This window comes from Sipha flava, unplaced genomic scaffold (assembly GCF_003268045.1).
Source record: "Sipha flava isolate LNK unplaced genomic scaffold, YSA_version1 109_pilon_pilon, whole genome shotgun sequence".
NCBI classification, from domain to species: Eukaryota; Metazoa; Arthropoda; class Insecta; order Hemiptera; family Aphididae; genus Sipha; species Sipha flava.
The window spans coordinates 1,993,270-2,009,283 of record NW_020271726.1 but is presented as its reverse complement, the minus strand read 5'-3'; the positions used below and the strand labels follow the sequence as shown (position 1 = coordinate 2,009,283).

At 29.4% G+C, this 16,014-nt stretch overlaps 3 protein-coding genes across 5 annotated transcripts; 1 reads left to right on the top strand and 2 right to left on the bottom strand.

The window, feature by feature from the left end:
• Positions 1–1,640: 1,640 nt before the first annotated feature.
• Positions 1,641–3,796, bottom strand: LOC112687200 (succinate--CoA ligase [ADP/GDP-forming] subunit alpha, mitochondrial). Its single transcript, XM_025559791.1, has 6 exons — positions 3,594–3,796; positions 2,671–2,915; positions 2,387–2,608; positions 2,041–2,325; positions 1,845–1,979; positions 1,641–1,788 (listed from the first exon to the last, which is right to left on the bottom strand). Exons 1-6 carry the CDS (start codon positions 3,628–3,630, stop codon positions 1,714–1,716), a joined length of 999 nt encoding a protein of 332 aa, XP_025415576.1. The 5' UTR covers positions 3,631–3,796; the 3' UTR covers positions 1,641–1,713.
• A 137-nt stretch (positions 3,797–3,933) lies between these two features.
• Positions 3,934–10,591, top strand: LOC112687187 (tankyrase). 3 transcript variants are annotated; one of them, XM_025559774.1, is made up of 21 exons: positions 3,934–4,560; positions 4,623–4,827; positions 5,521–5,745; positions 5,810–5,937; positions 5,993–6,180; positions 6,267–6,520; positions 6,581–6,702; positions 6,774–6,975; positions 7,042–7,182; positions 7,250–7,376; positions 7,447–7,545; positions 7,631–7,796; positions 7,865–8,084; positions 8,171–8,403; positions 8,516–8,871; positions 8,934–9,094; positions 9,243–9,412; positions 9,493–9,676; positions 9,732–9,840; positions 10,221–10,377; positions 10,437–10,591. In XM_025559774.1, exons 2-21 carry the CDS (start codon positions 4,635–4,637, stop codon positions 10,500–10,502), a joined length of 3,501 nt encoding a protein of 1,166 aa, XP_025415559.1. In that variant the 5' UTR covers positions 3,934–4,560; positions 4,623–4,634; the 3' UTR covers positions 10,503–10,591. The 3 variants fall into 3 exon arrangements, with proteins under 3 accessions (XP_025415559.1, XP_025415550.1, XP_025415569.1); XM_025559784.1 differs by having other exon boundaries at positions 3,941–4,050; XM_025559765.1 differs by having other exon boundaries at positions 3,934–4,827.
• Positions 10,592–13,479: 2,888 nt separating this feature from the next.
• Positions 13,480–15,458, bottom strand: LOC112687079. The gene is made up of 3 exons (XM_025559624.1): positions 15,384–15,458; positions 14,343–14,675; positions 13,480–14,255 (listed from the first exon to the last, which is right to left on the bottom strand). Exons 1-3 carry the CDS (start codon positions 15,456–15,458, stop codon positions 14,151–14,153), a joined length of 513 nt encoding a protein of 170 aa, XP_025415409.1. The 3' UTR covers positions 13,480–14,150.
• Positions 15,459–16,014: the final 556 nt, after the last annotated feature.

The following is a 16,014-nucleotide window of genomic DNA, read 5'->3' as shown; positions in this document are numbered from 1 at the left end:
TTTATCAAGTTTATTTAGTTAAAAATATCACAAATCAACTTGGATATTATCGCATGTTCATATTAATCTTTAATTTAATTAATTACACTCCAACCTCAGTAAATTAGTATATCATGATTCTAAAATAATGCAACAAAAATGGCATGGATTACTGAAATATAAATGTACATTTAATATAAATATGAGAGACTAAGACTAAGCTGATTATATTTAGTTATTAGTTGTGATAATAGTTTTTTTTTTACAGAACCAAATAATATATTGTTTAGTTTGTGAAATAAATAATCTTAATAATATTTAACTGTTATAAATTTAAAAATGAATATTTCAGACATTAGATTTTACACTGACCATTTTATTAACAGTTTTACAATCAAAAATAGATTTAATATATTACAGGGAGTTGGTAGTGTTAAAAAAATAAAATGAAATATTAATTTAGTTCTTAGACTAACTACTGGTATTTGGATCATTGCTGTTGCAAAATGTAATAACTTGGAAGTTCAATTGTGATTAATAACATTCAAAAAAAGGTGTATTCTATCATTTGACTTTTTTTTAACACTAATAAGCTTACAATACTGATATTAATTTTATTCATTAATTGTCTTAATAATATTTCATGTTTAGACAACAAATTAATTTTTATATATTAAACTTAAGTATGCATATTTAAGATAAGATATTATGAAACAAAGCTTCAACACATACCTAAACTTAATTTTTGACCTATTAACAATTGAAACAATAAAAATTATTTCCACATTAATCATTGTCAGTCTTTATAACTCAGAACAGATAATTATTTGATTTTTATTAAAAATATTTATGACCTTAAAATTGATAATTTTTGATTGCTATGGTTATTAATAATTTATAATCACCATAATATTGATAGTTAATTTCTATATTAATAATTATATTTTAAGATAAACATTAAGAAAATAATTAATACATTTTTGTTGTTATTTGATGACAAACAACTGTTTATGTACTTATTCATTTATATAAGTAATTAATGTTGATAAAAATTTAGATATCAATTAAACTAAAAATGATACTAATGTATTAAAATGTTCTAAGAAACAATAAAAGATTTAATTTTTATATGCAAGTTATAAACTTTTATAATATTTATTGTTTTTGTAAATATAAAAATAAAAATTGAATTTTAAAATTCAATAAACCCAAAAAATATTTACTTGTAACATTCAATTTGTTGACATATATTATAAGAAAACAGCTAATATAAATTAGGGTAATAATAACATAATATTATATTTAACCATTTTCAACATAGCACAATTCAGTTTCAAATATAAAACAATTGTTTTTAACATAATGGTTTTGATGAAAACATAAAATGAACAACTGTACAATTTAATAGTATAATATCAAATAAAATAATTTAAGATAATTGTATAGTGCAAATAATTTAATTTTTAGTGCTAATATTCAATATATTTAAGATGATATTTCATTTTTTGATAGTAATATTGAAAAGAAGCAATATAATGAAATATAATAAAAAATATTTCATGAAAATTTATACTGTTATATATGGATGTATAGAAACATTTGATGAATAGGAAATATTTAAAGTACATTATTCCTAAAGAAAGCAATTTTGACCTAACCAATGACAACGGTAAAGTGTATTTAGTCTAATTTGCCATAGTTTAAAATAAAACTAAACTAACGGCACACAATAACTTATGATTTGACTTTCATCAATTTTGACAGTTCAATTCCCATAGCAGCTGGACTCTTGGTTACAACTATTCCAGCCTGGAAAATATAAAAATATTAATTAATTATAATTAATTAATTAACCACCAAACTACCTCTTCTAGTGCATTTATTTTGTCTTGAGCTCCACCTTTTCCACCAGAAATAATTGCTCCAGCGTGACCCATACGACGACCAGGTGGTGCTGTCAACCCAGCAATAAAAGATACAACTGGTTTGGCATTTGGACCCTAAAAAATACAATAAAATATTAATGATAGTACAAACGGGTAAATAAAATTTGTTACTTACACTATTATTTTTTTTCAAATAATCAGCCGCCATTTCTTCTTGTTGTCCACCAATTTCACCAATGAGAATAATACCATGTGTATTTGGATCTTCTAGGAAAACTTCTAAACAATCAATAAAATCAGTTCCATTGAATGGATCACCACCAATACCAACACAGAGAGTTTGTCCAAGGCCAACTTGAGATGTTTGATGAACAGCTTCATAAGTAAGTGTACCTGAACGTGACACTACACCAACAGAACCTTTTAAATGGATATGACCCGGCATAATACCAATTTTACACTAAAAGATTTATTACATTTAACCATTTAATTATCATATTAATAAACAAGAGTAAATATACTTGTTCCGGAGCAATGATTCCAGGACAATTAGGTCCAAGTAATCTAGACTTATTCTGTCTAAGTAATTTATGTTTTACCCGAACCATATCTTGTTGAGGTATCCCTTCTGTAATACATACAATTAAGGGAACTTCAGCATCTATAGCTTCTATAATTGCTTTTGCAGCTCCAGGTGGTGGTACATAAATTACTGTAGCATCTGCTCCAGTTCCTTCCCTTGCCTGACAAGAATAAAAATAAGGATTACATTTTTGATATCCAAGTAATTAAAATACAATATTACCTCTTTCACGGAGTTAAAAATAGGTAAATTTAAATGGGTTTTTCCTCCTTTACCAGGAGAGACTCCTCCTACCATACAAGTACCATATTCTAGAGCTTGAGTCGTATGAAACGTTCCTTGTTTCCCAGTCATCCCTTGACAAATAACTTTAGTATCTTTTGTCAAAAGTAAATTTTTTCTCGTCTCTGCATAGATTCTTGGATCAACTGAATTTGATGAAGATCGAATACCCATTAAATTGCATACTAAAATAAAAGTTCAAAATATCATTAGATAAAATTTATTCAATAATGCAAAATGTATTTAATTTAAGATAATACCAATAATTATCTTAAATAATTTTATTATTATATTAATATTATTTTATTTTTTATTTATGAAAGCTTCAAGTTACAACTAATATAGTTCAACAATTACAGATATATTAAATTCATATTTTCATATCTTAAACAATTGTCAGACAAGTAATTTAAATACATATAAGAAAAATTATTTTAGCAAGGGGTATACCGAATCAAAAGCATATTATCTTAAACAACAGATATTATCTAAAGTATTACAAATCAAATAAATTGATGGATGAATTCATCGTTTCGTCATAGAGAAAATGTCAACATCGACAGATTAGTCAGTCATTGGTAAAAATATTTTTAACACAGAAACAGGATGGTTAACATTTTGGTTCGAACATTAAGGTACGAAGCTCGGCCGTAATCAATAAAAAGGAATTTAACAGACTGCGGTACACGAGTAGAAAGATCACCGAAGTCAAACGACTAAGGAAGAGAAAATGGACGGATCGTGAAGCAACAACAGTCCCAACAGGAAGTGATAGTGCGATGACATTCGAAAAACGGTGTGAAAGCTGTCGTCATGACATCAATCGGCCATATAGGATTGGCTTGCACGTCTGTTCTGCTTACCTGCGATCCTCGAGAAAATCCTAGTAGAAACGGCCATTGCGAGAGCGGTGGTCAACAAATGGCGTGGAAACAACGGACGTCCGAAAAATCGACTAGTTCCGATTGAAAACCCGCAGCGGCACCAAGTCCAAATCTAAATGTGATAAGAGCAGCGAAAGGTCGGACGGGGACACGACGTTCCGGTGATGAAGTAAGAGAAGTGATCTGGTATAGGTATATCAACAGCGCTCGGCTGGGTGCATAACATATGCGTGCGCAGCTTGACCATCTGTACGAGCTTATTACGTCGTCGGTCACACTGGCCTCGTTACCGCAGTATCAGGCCCCCCACCGCTGTAGAGGAGCATAACAACATCGCCCGCTGATCCGCTGCGTCCGCTCTCACGGGCCCAGGCAGCCGCTCCGCTCCATTCTATTCTCGGTGGATTAAAGAGGAAGGACTGGTAATTGTTGAATGGTAAGAAATCGTTCTCACTCTATCACCCTTTCTCTTGACGCTTCTCTCTCGCCGTCTCTCGTCGCAATAAAAGTAATAATAATAATATACACAGACAACATTACTGGTAATACAGTACATTATCATCGAATATCACTCGTGATCTGCGGACCCAAACCAGATTTTTACCTTCGTACCGTTCGTAGTGGTCGATCGTCGTCGTTATTAGAGGACGATTATTATTAGCCGTTCGAACTACCATCCTTACATCCCTGTCGTTGTTGTTTAGCCATCGCCCCACAGGTATATAATGCTGTTTGGTGAGACAAACGAGTGCCATAACTCGCGGTTCACGTACCAACGTGTGTGCCAAGATAATATCAACAGAGATGTACCAGGTACACAAGAACATATGTCGGCAAACGTGGAATAGCTTTGACTTGACACATTGACCGTGTTATTCGGCAATAACTGACATTGCACAATATCATTTCGTCTTCGATATTTATATGCATGGCATATATCTTGCGTGTAAATTGAAATACATAACACGTTTCTACTCGCAGCATTAACACAGTGATGTGATTTCGTAGTGAAGTATCATCATGATGCGTACCAAACGACATGAATCTGAACAGCCCATCATATACGCTTTGCTTCAGGAGGACCCATTACGAGAACTGTTTGAAGCGTGTAAATCAGGTGACTTGAACAAAGTCAGGCGACAGATAAATGCCGAGACAGTCAACGCTAGAGATACAACGGGTAGAAAAAGTACACCTTTACATTTCGCTGCTGGTAAATTAATTATATGAATCTATAATCTTGATGTTTATGATGTTTATTTTTGCATAACACTTAGATAATTTCTAATATTTTTCAATCTTTAGTTATAAATTGTGGTGTTACATTAATTATAATTTGATAAAATACCTAGCTAATGAAAATAGTTTTAATATCATAATATTTTAATTTCTTTTCTTGAATACTAAAATCAATTTCTTATTTTATTTTCATGTATAGTATTTTTTCAAGTTTTTTAATTTAAATCCTGTATAACCTAATTTTTATCCATTTTTTTTTTATAAATTGATTTTAAATAATTTTCATGAATAGGAATTTTCTATAAATTAATTAAATTATATTTATAATACCTTAAATGTTTAATGTTATGAATAAAAACAATGGCATTAAAAAAAGCTGAGTGAAAGGATTTTTAGAGGGAGAAGTGCTAGGGCAACTTGGTATATTCTTACGTTTTAAATATTTAAATATAAATGATTTCTGAATAGTAATTTTATAGTTTACAAAAAATACATTTTTTCTTTTGATTTATTGTACTTTATAGTAATATTAAAATCTATATTTTTTCGAAATAAATGATGTATTATAAATATATTGAAAGTAATAAGATAATATAAATCATCTTATAAGTAAATTATTTAATAATAAATTAATATTAGTAATTACTGTAGATTTTAATCACTGTAGGATTTGGTCGCCGTGATATAGTTGAACTATTATTAGCTGCTGGAGCATCTATCCAAGCTCATGATGATGGTGGACTTCATCCATTGCATAATGCTTGCTCATTTGGACATGAAGATGTGGTTGGTTTATTATTAGAAGCTGGAGCCGATCCTAATACTAGAGATAATTGGAATTATACACCTCTGCATGAGGCTGCTATAAAAGGAAAAATTGAAATATGTATTGGTAAGATAGTTATTATTTTTTTTAATTTAAATTTATTATTTATGTTTTATTATATATTTTATAGCATTGTTACAACATGGAGCTGACCCAACTATTCGAAATTCAGAAAATAAAACACCAGTTGATTTAGCTAATGTTAGTGGAGTTCCTGGTATTCATGAAGTGTTAGTGGGAGATTGGCGTAAAGATGAAGTATGTGTATTTTAAAATATAATCAATCCATTATTTTATCCTAAAATGTTTGTAGATTTTAGAATCTAGTCGATCTGGTGATGATGCAAAATTAGCATCTCTTTTAACCCCTTTGAATGTTAATTGTCATGCAAGTGATGGACGTAAATCAACTCCATTACATTTAGCAGCTGGTTTCAATCGTATTCGTTGTGTTCAATTGCTCCTTAGACATGGTGCAGATGTACATGCAAAAGATAAAGGGTAAGCAAATATCTTAAATTATTATATTTGATTATTAAATATAATATTTTAGCAAATATTATATAGTTAAATATATTAAATTATAGTGGTCTTGTTCCATTACACAATGCTTGTTCATATGGACATATAGAAGTGACTGAAATGCTTATAAAACATGGTGCTTGTGTAAATGCTATGGATTTATGGCAGTTTACTCCTTTGCATGAAGCTGCATCTAAATCCCGTATAGAAGTTTGTTCGTTGTTATTAAGCAAAGGTGCTGATCCAACTTTAATCAATTGTCATTCTAAGTCAGCTATAGACTTAGCATCTACACGTGAACTACAAGAAAGATTATCTTGTGAGAAATAGTTAATTTTTTAAAACTGAATTTTATTCTTAAATATTCATATTTTTTTAGATGAATTTAAAGGTCATTGTTTATTGGAATCCTGTCGTATTGCTGATGTTTCAAAAGTAAAAAAACTTTTAAATTCGGAAATCGCTAAATTTAAACACCCTTTAACTGGAGACACAGTTTTTGTAAGTTATTAATACATGTATACTATATATATTACTGTATTTATAATGTATAAATGTCCTTCTTATTTTAGCATGTTGTGGCTACTTCATTAGGTTCAAAACGTAAACAAGTTATTGAACTTTTAGCTCGCAAAGGAGCACAAATAAATGAATCCAATAAAGAGCTCTTGACTCCATTACACTTAGCTGCAGATTATGGTCATTTTGATGTTATGGAAACATTTATTAGACTTGGTGCGCGAGTTAATGCTACTGATGGACTTGGACAAACAGGTGAAAATAAATACATTTTTATATTACGCGAGTTTTGTTTATTAATTTTAATGTTTCATATTTTAGCTTTACATCGTTGTGCAAGAAATGATAGTTTACAAGGTTGCAAAATACTTTTATCATATAATATTGATACAAGCATTACATCAGTACAAGGACTTAAAGCCATTGACATGGCTACGGATAACATAAAAAAGATATTACAAGGTAATTTGTCTACAACAAATTACTTTATAAGTATATATATTTATTAATTATATATTACATATTTCAGAACCTCCTGTGGTTTTAGATTTAGAGTCTGAACTTTTAGAAGCTTCTAAATCTGGTGATTTAGAGAAAGTACAGAAACTATTAACTTCATATCCTAATATTGTTAACTGTAGAGATTTAGATGGGCGGTAATGATTTAATAACATTAAAATCAATTAAAAATACTATTTGATATATGTATATTTACTTTTTTCACAGACATTCCACACCACTTCACTTCGCTGCTGGTTATAATCGTGTAGCAGTTAGTCAGTACCTACTCTCTCATGGTGCTGATGTTCATGCAAAAGATAAAGGGTATGTGTTATTTTCATTACTACTAATTTTTGATATCATTAATAATTAATTAGTAAAAAAGTAAAAGTATAATATTAATTTTTAGAGGCCTTGTACCTCTGCACAATGCCTGTTCATATGGACATTTTGAAGTTACCGATATGTTAATTAAACATGGTGCTAATGTTAATGTGTCTGACTTATGGAAATTCACTCCACTTCATGAAGCTGCAGCAAAAGGGAAATATGAAATTGTGCGATTGTTATTACAGGTATTTTTTTATCAAACAAATAAACTATAGAAAGTGTTATTTATTTATTATTATATTTGTTATATTAGCATGGTGCTGACGATACAAAAAAAAATCGTGATGGGCATACACCTTTAGGACTAGTTAGAGATTCTGATAATGAAGTAGCTGATTTGTTAAGAGGTAATGCAGCACTTTTGGATGCTGCTAAAAAAGGTATTCTAGCTAGAGTTCAAAGACTTGTCACTTCAGAAAATATAAATTGTCGAGATACTCAAGGAAGAAATTCTACCCCTTTGCATTTAGCTGGTAAGACTATTGACTATATATGTATTTATTTTCTTGTTTTAATGTTAAGCTCTGATATAATTAAATATTGTTTTATAATATTTTAGCTGGTTATAATAATTTGGAAGTAGCTGAATTTCTCTTAGAACAAGGAGCTGATGTTAATGCTCAAGATAAAGGAGGTTTAATACCTTTACATAATGCATCATCATATGGGCATTTAGATCTTGCTGCACTTTTAATCAAACATAATACCACTGTAAATGCTACTGATAATTGGGGCTTTACCCCATTACACGAAGCAGCTCAAAAAGGACGAACACAACTAAGCGCACTTCTTGTAGGATTTTATCATGTTTATTTTTTACATAAATTATTTTTTTCTATATTATAATTGTTATTTATACATATAATTACAATACTCATCAATAAAATACATTATATGGTTTTAGTTGGCTCATGGTGCTGATCCTTTTTTGAGAAATCAAGAAGGACAAACTCCTCTTGAATTAACTACAGCTGAAGATGTAAGATCGTTATTAACAGATGCAATGGCTTCACATCCTGGTGCCAATGCAGCAGCCAATAATTCATCAGTATATATTGCTACACCACCTCCATTATCTCTAGAGGAAACAGCTACGGTTGTAATGCCTTCTGGAGCTTCAGTTGCATTACCCAGTCCTGGTGGTTCCGGTCGATCATTCTTGTTAGGTTCTCAAGCAGATGGATCAGTGAATGGATATGAAAGTGCTCATCCTCATCCTAATTGTATAACTTTATCAACCATTCAAGGATTTCTCTCTAGGTATTGTTTTAATTATTTATATTTTTGTATATACTTATAGTATATTTTAACTATACGTTTAGTCTTGGTTTGGAACATCTTAATGAAGTATTTGAAAGAGAACAAATAACCTTGGATATATTAGCTGAGATGGAACATGAAGACTTAAAGCAAATTGGAATCACAGCATATGGTTATCGGCATAAGCTCATTAAAGGGATGGAAAAATTAGTGTCCAAACATGGTAATTTTGTTAAATAATTAATTTAGATTTACATTTAACAATGCAACTATTACATTTTACTTTACATTACTTTAAAATGTCTTTGATAAAATTATAAGGGATGTTTTAAATTATTTCAAGAGCAAAAATTAATTTATTGTTTGTATAGGTGGTGTTTGTTCAGGCTTATCAGGTGGAATGCCATGTACACTTTTAATCGATTTATTACCTGAAGATAAAGAATTTATTACTGTTGAACAAGAATTACAAAGTACCATAAGAGAACATCGTGATAATGGACAATCTGGGGGGATATTTAATAGATACAATATTATTAGAGTTAGTATATTGCTTATTAAATTTGTAATATTTTATGAATATTTAAAATAAAATAATTGATTAACATTTTAATGTTTCAGATACAAAAGATTCAAAATCGTAAACTATGGGATCGTTACATACATCGTAAAAGAGAAGTGTCTTTAGAAAATGGTAATCAAGCCAATGAAAGAATGCTTTTTCATGGATCACCTTTTATTAATGCAATTGTCCAGAAAGGATTTGATGAAAGGCATGCATACATTGGTGGCATGTTTGGAGCTGGTAAATACAAATGATAAAATACTAATATATATATATAAATTATGAATTATTTTAGGTATTTATTTTGCTGAAAACTCATCTAAAAGCAATCAATATGTTTATGGAATTGGTGGAGGAACAGGTTGTCCAGCACATAAAGATCGATCTTGTTATCAATGTTTAAGGTCAGTAAAACTCAAAGGGATCGGAAGCAATAATTTTCTATCTCTGTTTATCGTATGTGTAACATAAGAATTCAGTTTTTTTTTTATTTCAATTGTACCTATTGATCTATTGATATTTTAAAGATTTTGAATACTGATTATTTATAGAATTACTTTAAATAATTTTTCTTTTAAGTTTTATTCATATAAACACTGCTAACATTAATTAAAATTTAAAAATAGACATCTAAAATTTTTAAAACTTGTCAAATGGCACTTTAGAAATAAAAAACTTCTTAATTCCCTTGATGATGTGTGATGGACAAAAATATAAAATTATTGTTTTCAATACCCTTAACTTATATGTTTAAAAATGTTCACCAATTTTATCTTTTCTACAGACATTTGCTCATGTGTCGAGTTACTCTTGGAAAGTCATTTATTCAATATAATGCTATCAAAATAGCTCATGCACCACCTGGACATCATTCAGTAATGGGAACACCAAGTGTTGGTGGGTTGAATTTCTCCGAATATGTTGTGTATAGAGGTGAACAGGTAAAGTATTATTACTTTTTTTTTGTGTAACAATGTTTTACAATTTCTTATTTATCTAGGCTTACCCAGAATATTTAATTGCCTACCAAATTGTGAACCCATCTGAAGCTGTGGAAAGTGGTTAACATAAGCTCTCTGCTTTATGCAATATTTTTCTCTTAAATACGTTCCTCTTTTTCAATTATTAATAAATCTTAGTGTGATGTTTTCTCAATCATTATTTTGTCTTTTATTTATATTAATTATTATGTATGTATATATATATATATATATATATATTTATTTATTTATTTATAGGGTTTTAAAATTTAATTGTGAATTTAAAAATATACCTATTAAGTATTGTTTTATTAAAATTCAAATATTATTCTTATAATTATTATTAATTATTAACAATGAATAAAACACTGTCTATGTTTAAGGTTATATAAAATCTGGAGCAGTCTTAAACCTTTTAAGAACAGGGTGCAATAGTATTGAAAAAATTGAGTTAAAAAGTCTGAAATTTAATTAAATAGTATTAAAATTAATTAATTATTAAAATTAAATGTTAATTAGTTAGTCTGTTACATTTGATTAAGAATGAAAAATATATTTAAAAATACAGATACATTTTAAATAGTATAATAAAACCATAAAACCATTTGTGAGTTTTCATAAAAAATAATAATTTTTTTCTAAGATCTATAACTTTTATCAAATTTATTTTTTTTTAAAAATATTTCATTTGTGACTAGACTGAATTACCACTGAAAGAATTATGAAAACCTAATACAGTATTTTTATTATAAAAGTATAGATATAAAATAAAATTTTAAGTTATGCATAATAAAGAATATAATTATTTTCATTCTCATTATAACTAATTATGATGAAATTCATTATTCAGATTTCAAAAATAAATTGATCATGACCATAAAACATTTTCACTGAGATACTAATTAATATTACTTATTACAGTGATATTGTGTGTCAATGTTTTATACTTAATTATTTGTGTAGTTTTTATTTTTATGGGATTATTGCAATAATTAAAACTACTTTAAAATGTATTGTTTTAGTATGTAATGTTAAACATAGATATTTTAATTTTAATGTTTTAATAAATGAGGGTTTAAAACTGCTCATCAGATTGAACAGAAAATCAATCTAATTTTTGTTAAATAATTTTCTCATCTGAAGTGTTATGTGATTTTTTAGATTTAAAATTATTATTAAACTAAAAGTATAAATTATATGAATATAGTTTAAAAATATGTTATTAACTATTATTATCAGATAGATAATAAATAAATTCAATTTTTGTCTTTGTGGTTTAAATTTGGTTTATTTGTTTTTTTTTTTTAGGGTTATGTTATCCTTATAAATTGTTTAGTAATAAATTTAATAAAAATGATATATGTTAAAACCACGAAATTTGTTAAGACTAGTTTTAACTAGTTAATACTATTTTTCATAAACCTATTTCATCAAGACTGATAAGTTAAAAAATGATTAATTAAAACTAGAATTAACCAAAATTTCAACTACCAATGTCTCTCCTCGTGAAACACACATTTCCTAGTAGTACCTTGGCCCTACAAGTTGTAAAAATTTAGGATGAGGTTTCTTTAAATTGGACCAAAGTTTGACTATCAAATTGTATGAAAGATTCATTACAAAATTAAAGCCTAACTTCAATATGTGGATATTGTGGACTTTTCAAACTAAATTTTTAAGACTTCGGTATCTCTGGCCCAGTCAGATAAAATATTATATACACAAAATTTAGAATAAAAAGTCACCTGGTAACGACCCACTTAGTAATAAGATATACTAGCTGAATTACCTGTTGATGTCGATTTACAGAAAAAAAAAAAAATATTTTTGAATAAACATATAAATAATAAGTAATTTATTAAATAAATATAAATAATGTATATATTGTTATAATAACATACAAAATAAACAATTTCTATTACCTACTATGGGAATTAAACTAAAACAATTTTTTTACCAACTAATTTTTGTACTTTTCTCATTAGATGGTTCATCTGCACTCCGAGTACTTTCATTTAAAAAAATATCATGAAAATCGGGCTTGTAGAACTTGTAGAACATAGGTGTCCAAAAAATAGCCTCACGTTTTTATAATATATAAAAATACTGCCAAAAACATATCTGGATAGAATAAAAGTACTTAAGATACTGCATATCCCAAATATTATCATTCTTAGTGATGTATATATTGATAATGAGCTTCCTTATCAGTTTTTTAGTGATTTTAGTTTTAAATACGTCTAATGTAAAATCTTATTTCCAAATGGTCTTTAATATAGTTCTAGTCCTAGTCCATTTGCCGGTATATCTGCCGGACAACTAATTAATGATACAAGGAGTATTTCTATAAGTTAACAAGAAATTGACAACTTTTTGTTGCATTGTTGAAACTGATCTACAATTTTCCTCTATGAATACTTGTTTCTTAAGACGCGTTCAGACGGAGCAGCTTTTGCCGTGCGTTTTCTGTCGGCCCCGTGCCGCGCGTCAATACGCGTCCACACGGTGCGGCATTTATTTCCCGATTTGTTTTAAAACTATAACAATCAGTGGTGTTTTGGCAAAAAAACTAAAGGGTATACGCGTATTTAAGGATTTATGACAATGACTATTGTGTATTCATTAGGATCAAGACTTATCAGATTTTATCACTTAAAAAGACGCGAGCGATGCTCGCGAGTATTCAAGTCTTTTCTGGATCTCATGTTCACAAGTATAAACTTTAAAATAAAAAAAAAAATGTGTATTAATTTTATCCCATATTATTTCTTGATTTATCGAAGTATTTAAAGCTTCTATGGAAAATTCAATAATTGCCCGATTTTATAGGCAAAAAATATAATAAAATATTATTATATTTATTTTTTTTATTTACAATTATTGTAAAATAAAAGCATACAGGCTCGTGCGCTGAATTCGTTTATGGGTGGGGGGGTTTGACATATGTGTATCATGTTAGGTTATGAAGTTAATAAAAAATAATAAGAAACTTTTCTTATAAATGAAGACATTTTATTGTGTCTTAACTTGATATTCAGTTATTATATAATAAATTAACTCTGCGAGGTGTAGAAAAAAACTTCTCCAAAACTCTTTGCGGATCGACCTCGACATCGCGATGTATATTGAGCGAGGCTAATCCGTTCAGCCGATCTTCAGACATTGTTGACCTGAGGTAAGTCTTGAGGCGACACAATGTTGAAAAGGAGCGTTCATTCGTCGCTGTCGCTACAGGCAGAACTGCCAAAATGCGAAGCATTTGATGAACATTTGGAAACGCATCTCCATTGCACACATCGAGTGCTTCAAGCGAATTTTTAACGTTCTTTCCGGCGATGCGTTGACGCCAAAGTTTGACTTTGTCTACCCAGATGTCACGGGAATCATCCCGCAAAATTGAAGAGTATGGTTCAAACAATGGAGCGCAGGATTATTCATTGAAATTCTTCATTTTGTTAGGGAAGAGGCAAGCAAAGTTTGATAAAATTTTGCGGTAATTCAAAAATCGATCTTGTAAATGGGTCAGAAATAAATCAATGTATGGGATGTAAATCGTTATGCGAAAATAATCTGAATCAGTTTGTACGTTGGAGCGTTGAGTCTGTTTTGACACGAGCCTTGGTTTCCACAGTTCGATGTCGTATTTTGCGCTGATTTCGCTCACGGTTTTGAAAATTCCTCTGAAGTGCTTTTCAACGTTTTCTCTTCTTTCAAACAGGACTTGTTTCGCAGCATCAGCTAATTCGATAGCCTCGCCAAGATCCTGGTTTTTTGGACTGAAGTACTCGACTGAGAGACAAAGTCAAAGAATGTACTGAGCTCAAAATATGCATGGAGATCTGGAAATTAAATTCAAAGAATGAAGAATATACAAACATCTCATAATAGAGAGCTGGTAATGTGATAGTGTGAGTCTTGGATTTTACCTGGAAATTTGCAGTTTTTATAGCTGAAAGAAGTTGGAAAGCTCCAGACGAAGTCGTTGGATCCTTCCAGGTGGTCGAAATCACATCAAGAGCGCGAATTACTGCTGGTTTTAAGTGCAGATAAGTTGCGACAGACTCGTGTTGCTCTACCCATTTGGTTTTGCAATATTTTTTCAATTTCTTCAACCGACTTTCACGTAGCGTCTCATCTTCATTGATCGCATCTTGAAGAGCATTTTGGCGTTTCGGATAGATGAAGAAATTATGAATACTTTCGAGGGTTCCCAAACAATTTCTGATTACTGCTATAGTGCATGCAGAGCTGACTATGTCCTATGGATTTTTTTTCTATTTATGAAGTAGGTATACGGGCGTATAAGTGCGTATTGGGGTTACTTTTATAGAGTATACGCCAAATCATCATGATGGTTCACGGGTATACGTCGTATACCCGCGTATACCCTCCAAAATACCACTGATAACAGTAATAATAATAATAATATATTATTCATAAATACTATAGAGTTGTGTCATTTTTAATGGGCAACGAAGTGCACGAGATCAATAAGTAATCTATATTTTTGAATATTAAAAACACATGAAATTAAAGATTTTTGAAAAATCATTATTGATCTTTGTATTTTTAAAAACAGAGAATCTTTAGTAGGTATCGAAATTTTGATAGAATAAAAATTGTCTTCTGGAGATTACTACAAAAATCAGTTTTACCACAATGAAAAAAGTTTGTTCTGTTACTAATTACTTCAGGGCCGGCGCTAAGTATTTTGTCACCCTGTGGAGTTAAAAAAATGTCGCCCCTTTCAATCATTTTTTCCATATAATTAGTACATAGTATTATTTATACAAAATGAACAAAATTAATTATAAACTGGGCTATATTACATTTTACATTGTTACACTTGATAATTTTTTTTCACAAAAGTTTGTTATGTACATTTATAAAAATAAATGGTAGTTCATATTTATAATTAATGTATAATTCATACAAAAATAAATCATAATTCAGAAATGTTTTCTTGCTTTTAACTTTGCAAAACCGTCGACTAACTCTTTCACGGTTAATTCTTGACCAATTTCGTGTTCAATTGAGATCATGGCTAGACAACAAAGTCGTTCGTTTTTCATTATTGAGCGCAAGTATGTTTTGATAAGTTTCAATTTCGAAATACTTCTTTAACCAGTTGCCACTGATACTGGTAATGTTAGCAAAATTCGTAAGGCAATGTATAGGTTTGGTGCAAAGTTATCTGCATTTATTACATATGTTAAGAGTTTATAAGGTGTTATCATCAACCATTGCTGATACTGACTTTAATTCATGGGTCATTTCAATTCCATTGATATCTTTTGAATCACCATCAGTAAGAAGAATTTGTAAGTCTTGTTTTAATATTTCTTCGTGTGTAAGATTTTTTAGTCTTTTCAAATTGTAAAAAAACGAAAAATTGTTATTATGTTCTTTTAGCTGTTCCAAGCTATCATTCACACTATTTATAGCTACATCAAGTGTAAAGAAATAAAAATGTATTTTGAATTGCTGTTTTGGGTCAATAACTGGTTCATCGTTGTGTTCATAATCAAAGTGTTTACGAATACATCGTGGTTTAATTCTACCTCGTGAATTCTCAAAAACAGACTCTACTCCCATTTC

Bases quoted from the DNA above. Each gene is read 5' to 3' on its own strand.
- LOC112687200 (XM_025559791.1), bottom strand. From the start codon at position 3,630: ATGGCCGTTTCTACTAGGATTTTCTCGAGGATCGCAG. The intron at 2,916-3,593 runs GTAAGCAGAACA...CTTTTATTTTAG, and splicing joins GATTTTCTCGAGGATCGCAG to TATGCAATTTAATGGGTATT. The intron at 1,789-1,844 runs GTAGTTTGGTGG...TATATTTTCCAG, and splicing joins AAATAAATGCACTAGAAGAG to GCTGGAATAGTTGTAACCAA.
- LOC112687187 (XM_025559774.1), top strand. From the start codon at position 4,635: ATGATGCGTACCAAACGACATGAATCTGAACAGCCCATCATATACGCT. The intron at 6,976-7,041 runs GTGAAAATAAAT...TTCATATTTTAG, and splicing joins TGATGGACTTGGACAAACAG to CTTTACATCGTTGTGCAAGA. The intron at 7,546-7,630 runs GTATGTGTTATT...ATTAATTTTTAG, and splicing joins GTTCATGCAAAAGATAAAGG to AGGCCTTGTACCTCTGCACA.
- LOC112687079 (XM_025559624.1), bottom strand. From the start codon at position 15,458: ATGATCTCAATTGAACACGAAATTGGTCAAGAATTAACCGTGAAAGAG. The intron at 14,676-15,383 runs GCAAGAAAACAT...AAAAATCCATAG, and splicing joins ACGGTTTTGCAAAGTTAAAA to GACATAGTCAGCTCTGCATG. The intron at 14,256-14,342 runs GTAAAATCCAAG...TTTAATTTCCAG, and splicing joins TAAAAACTGCAAATTTCCAG to ATCTCCATGCATATTTTGAG.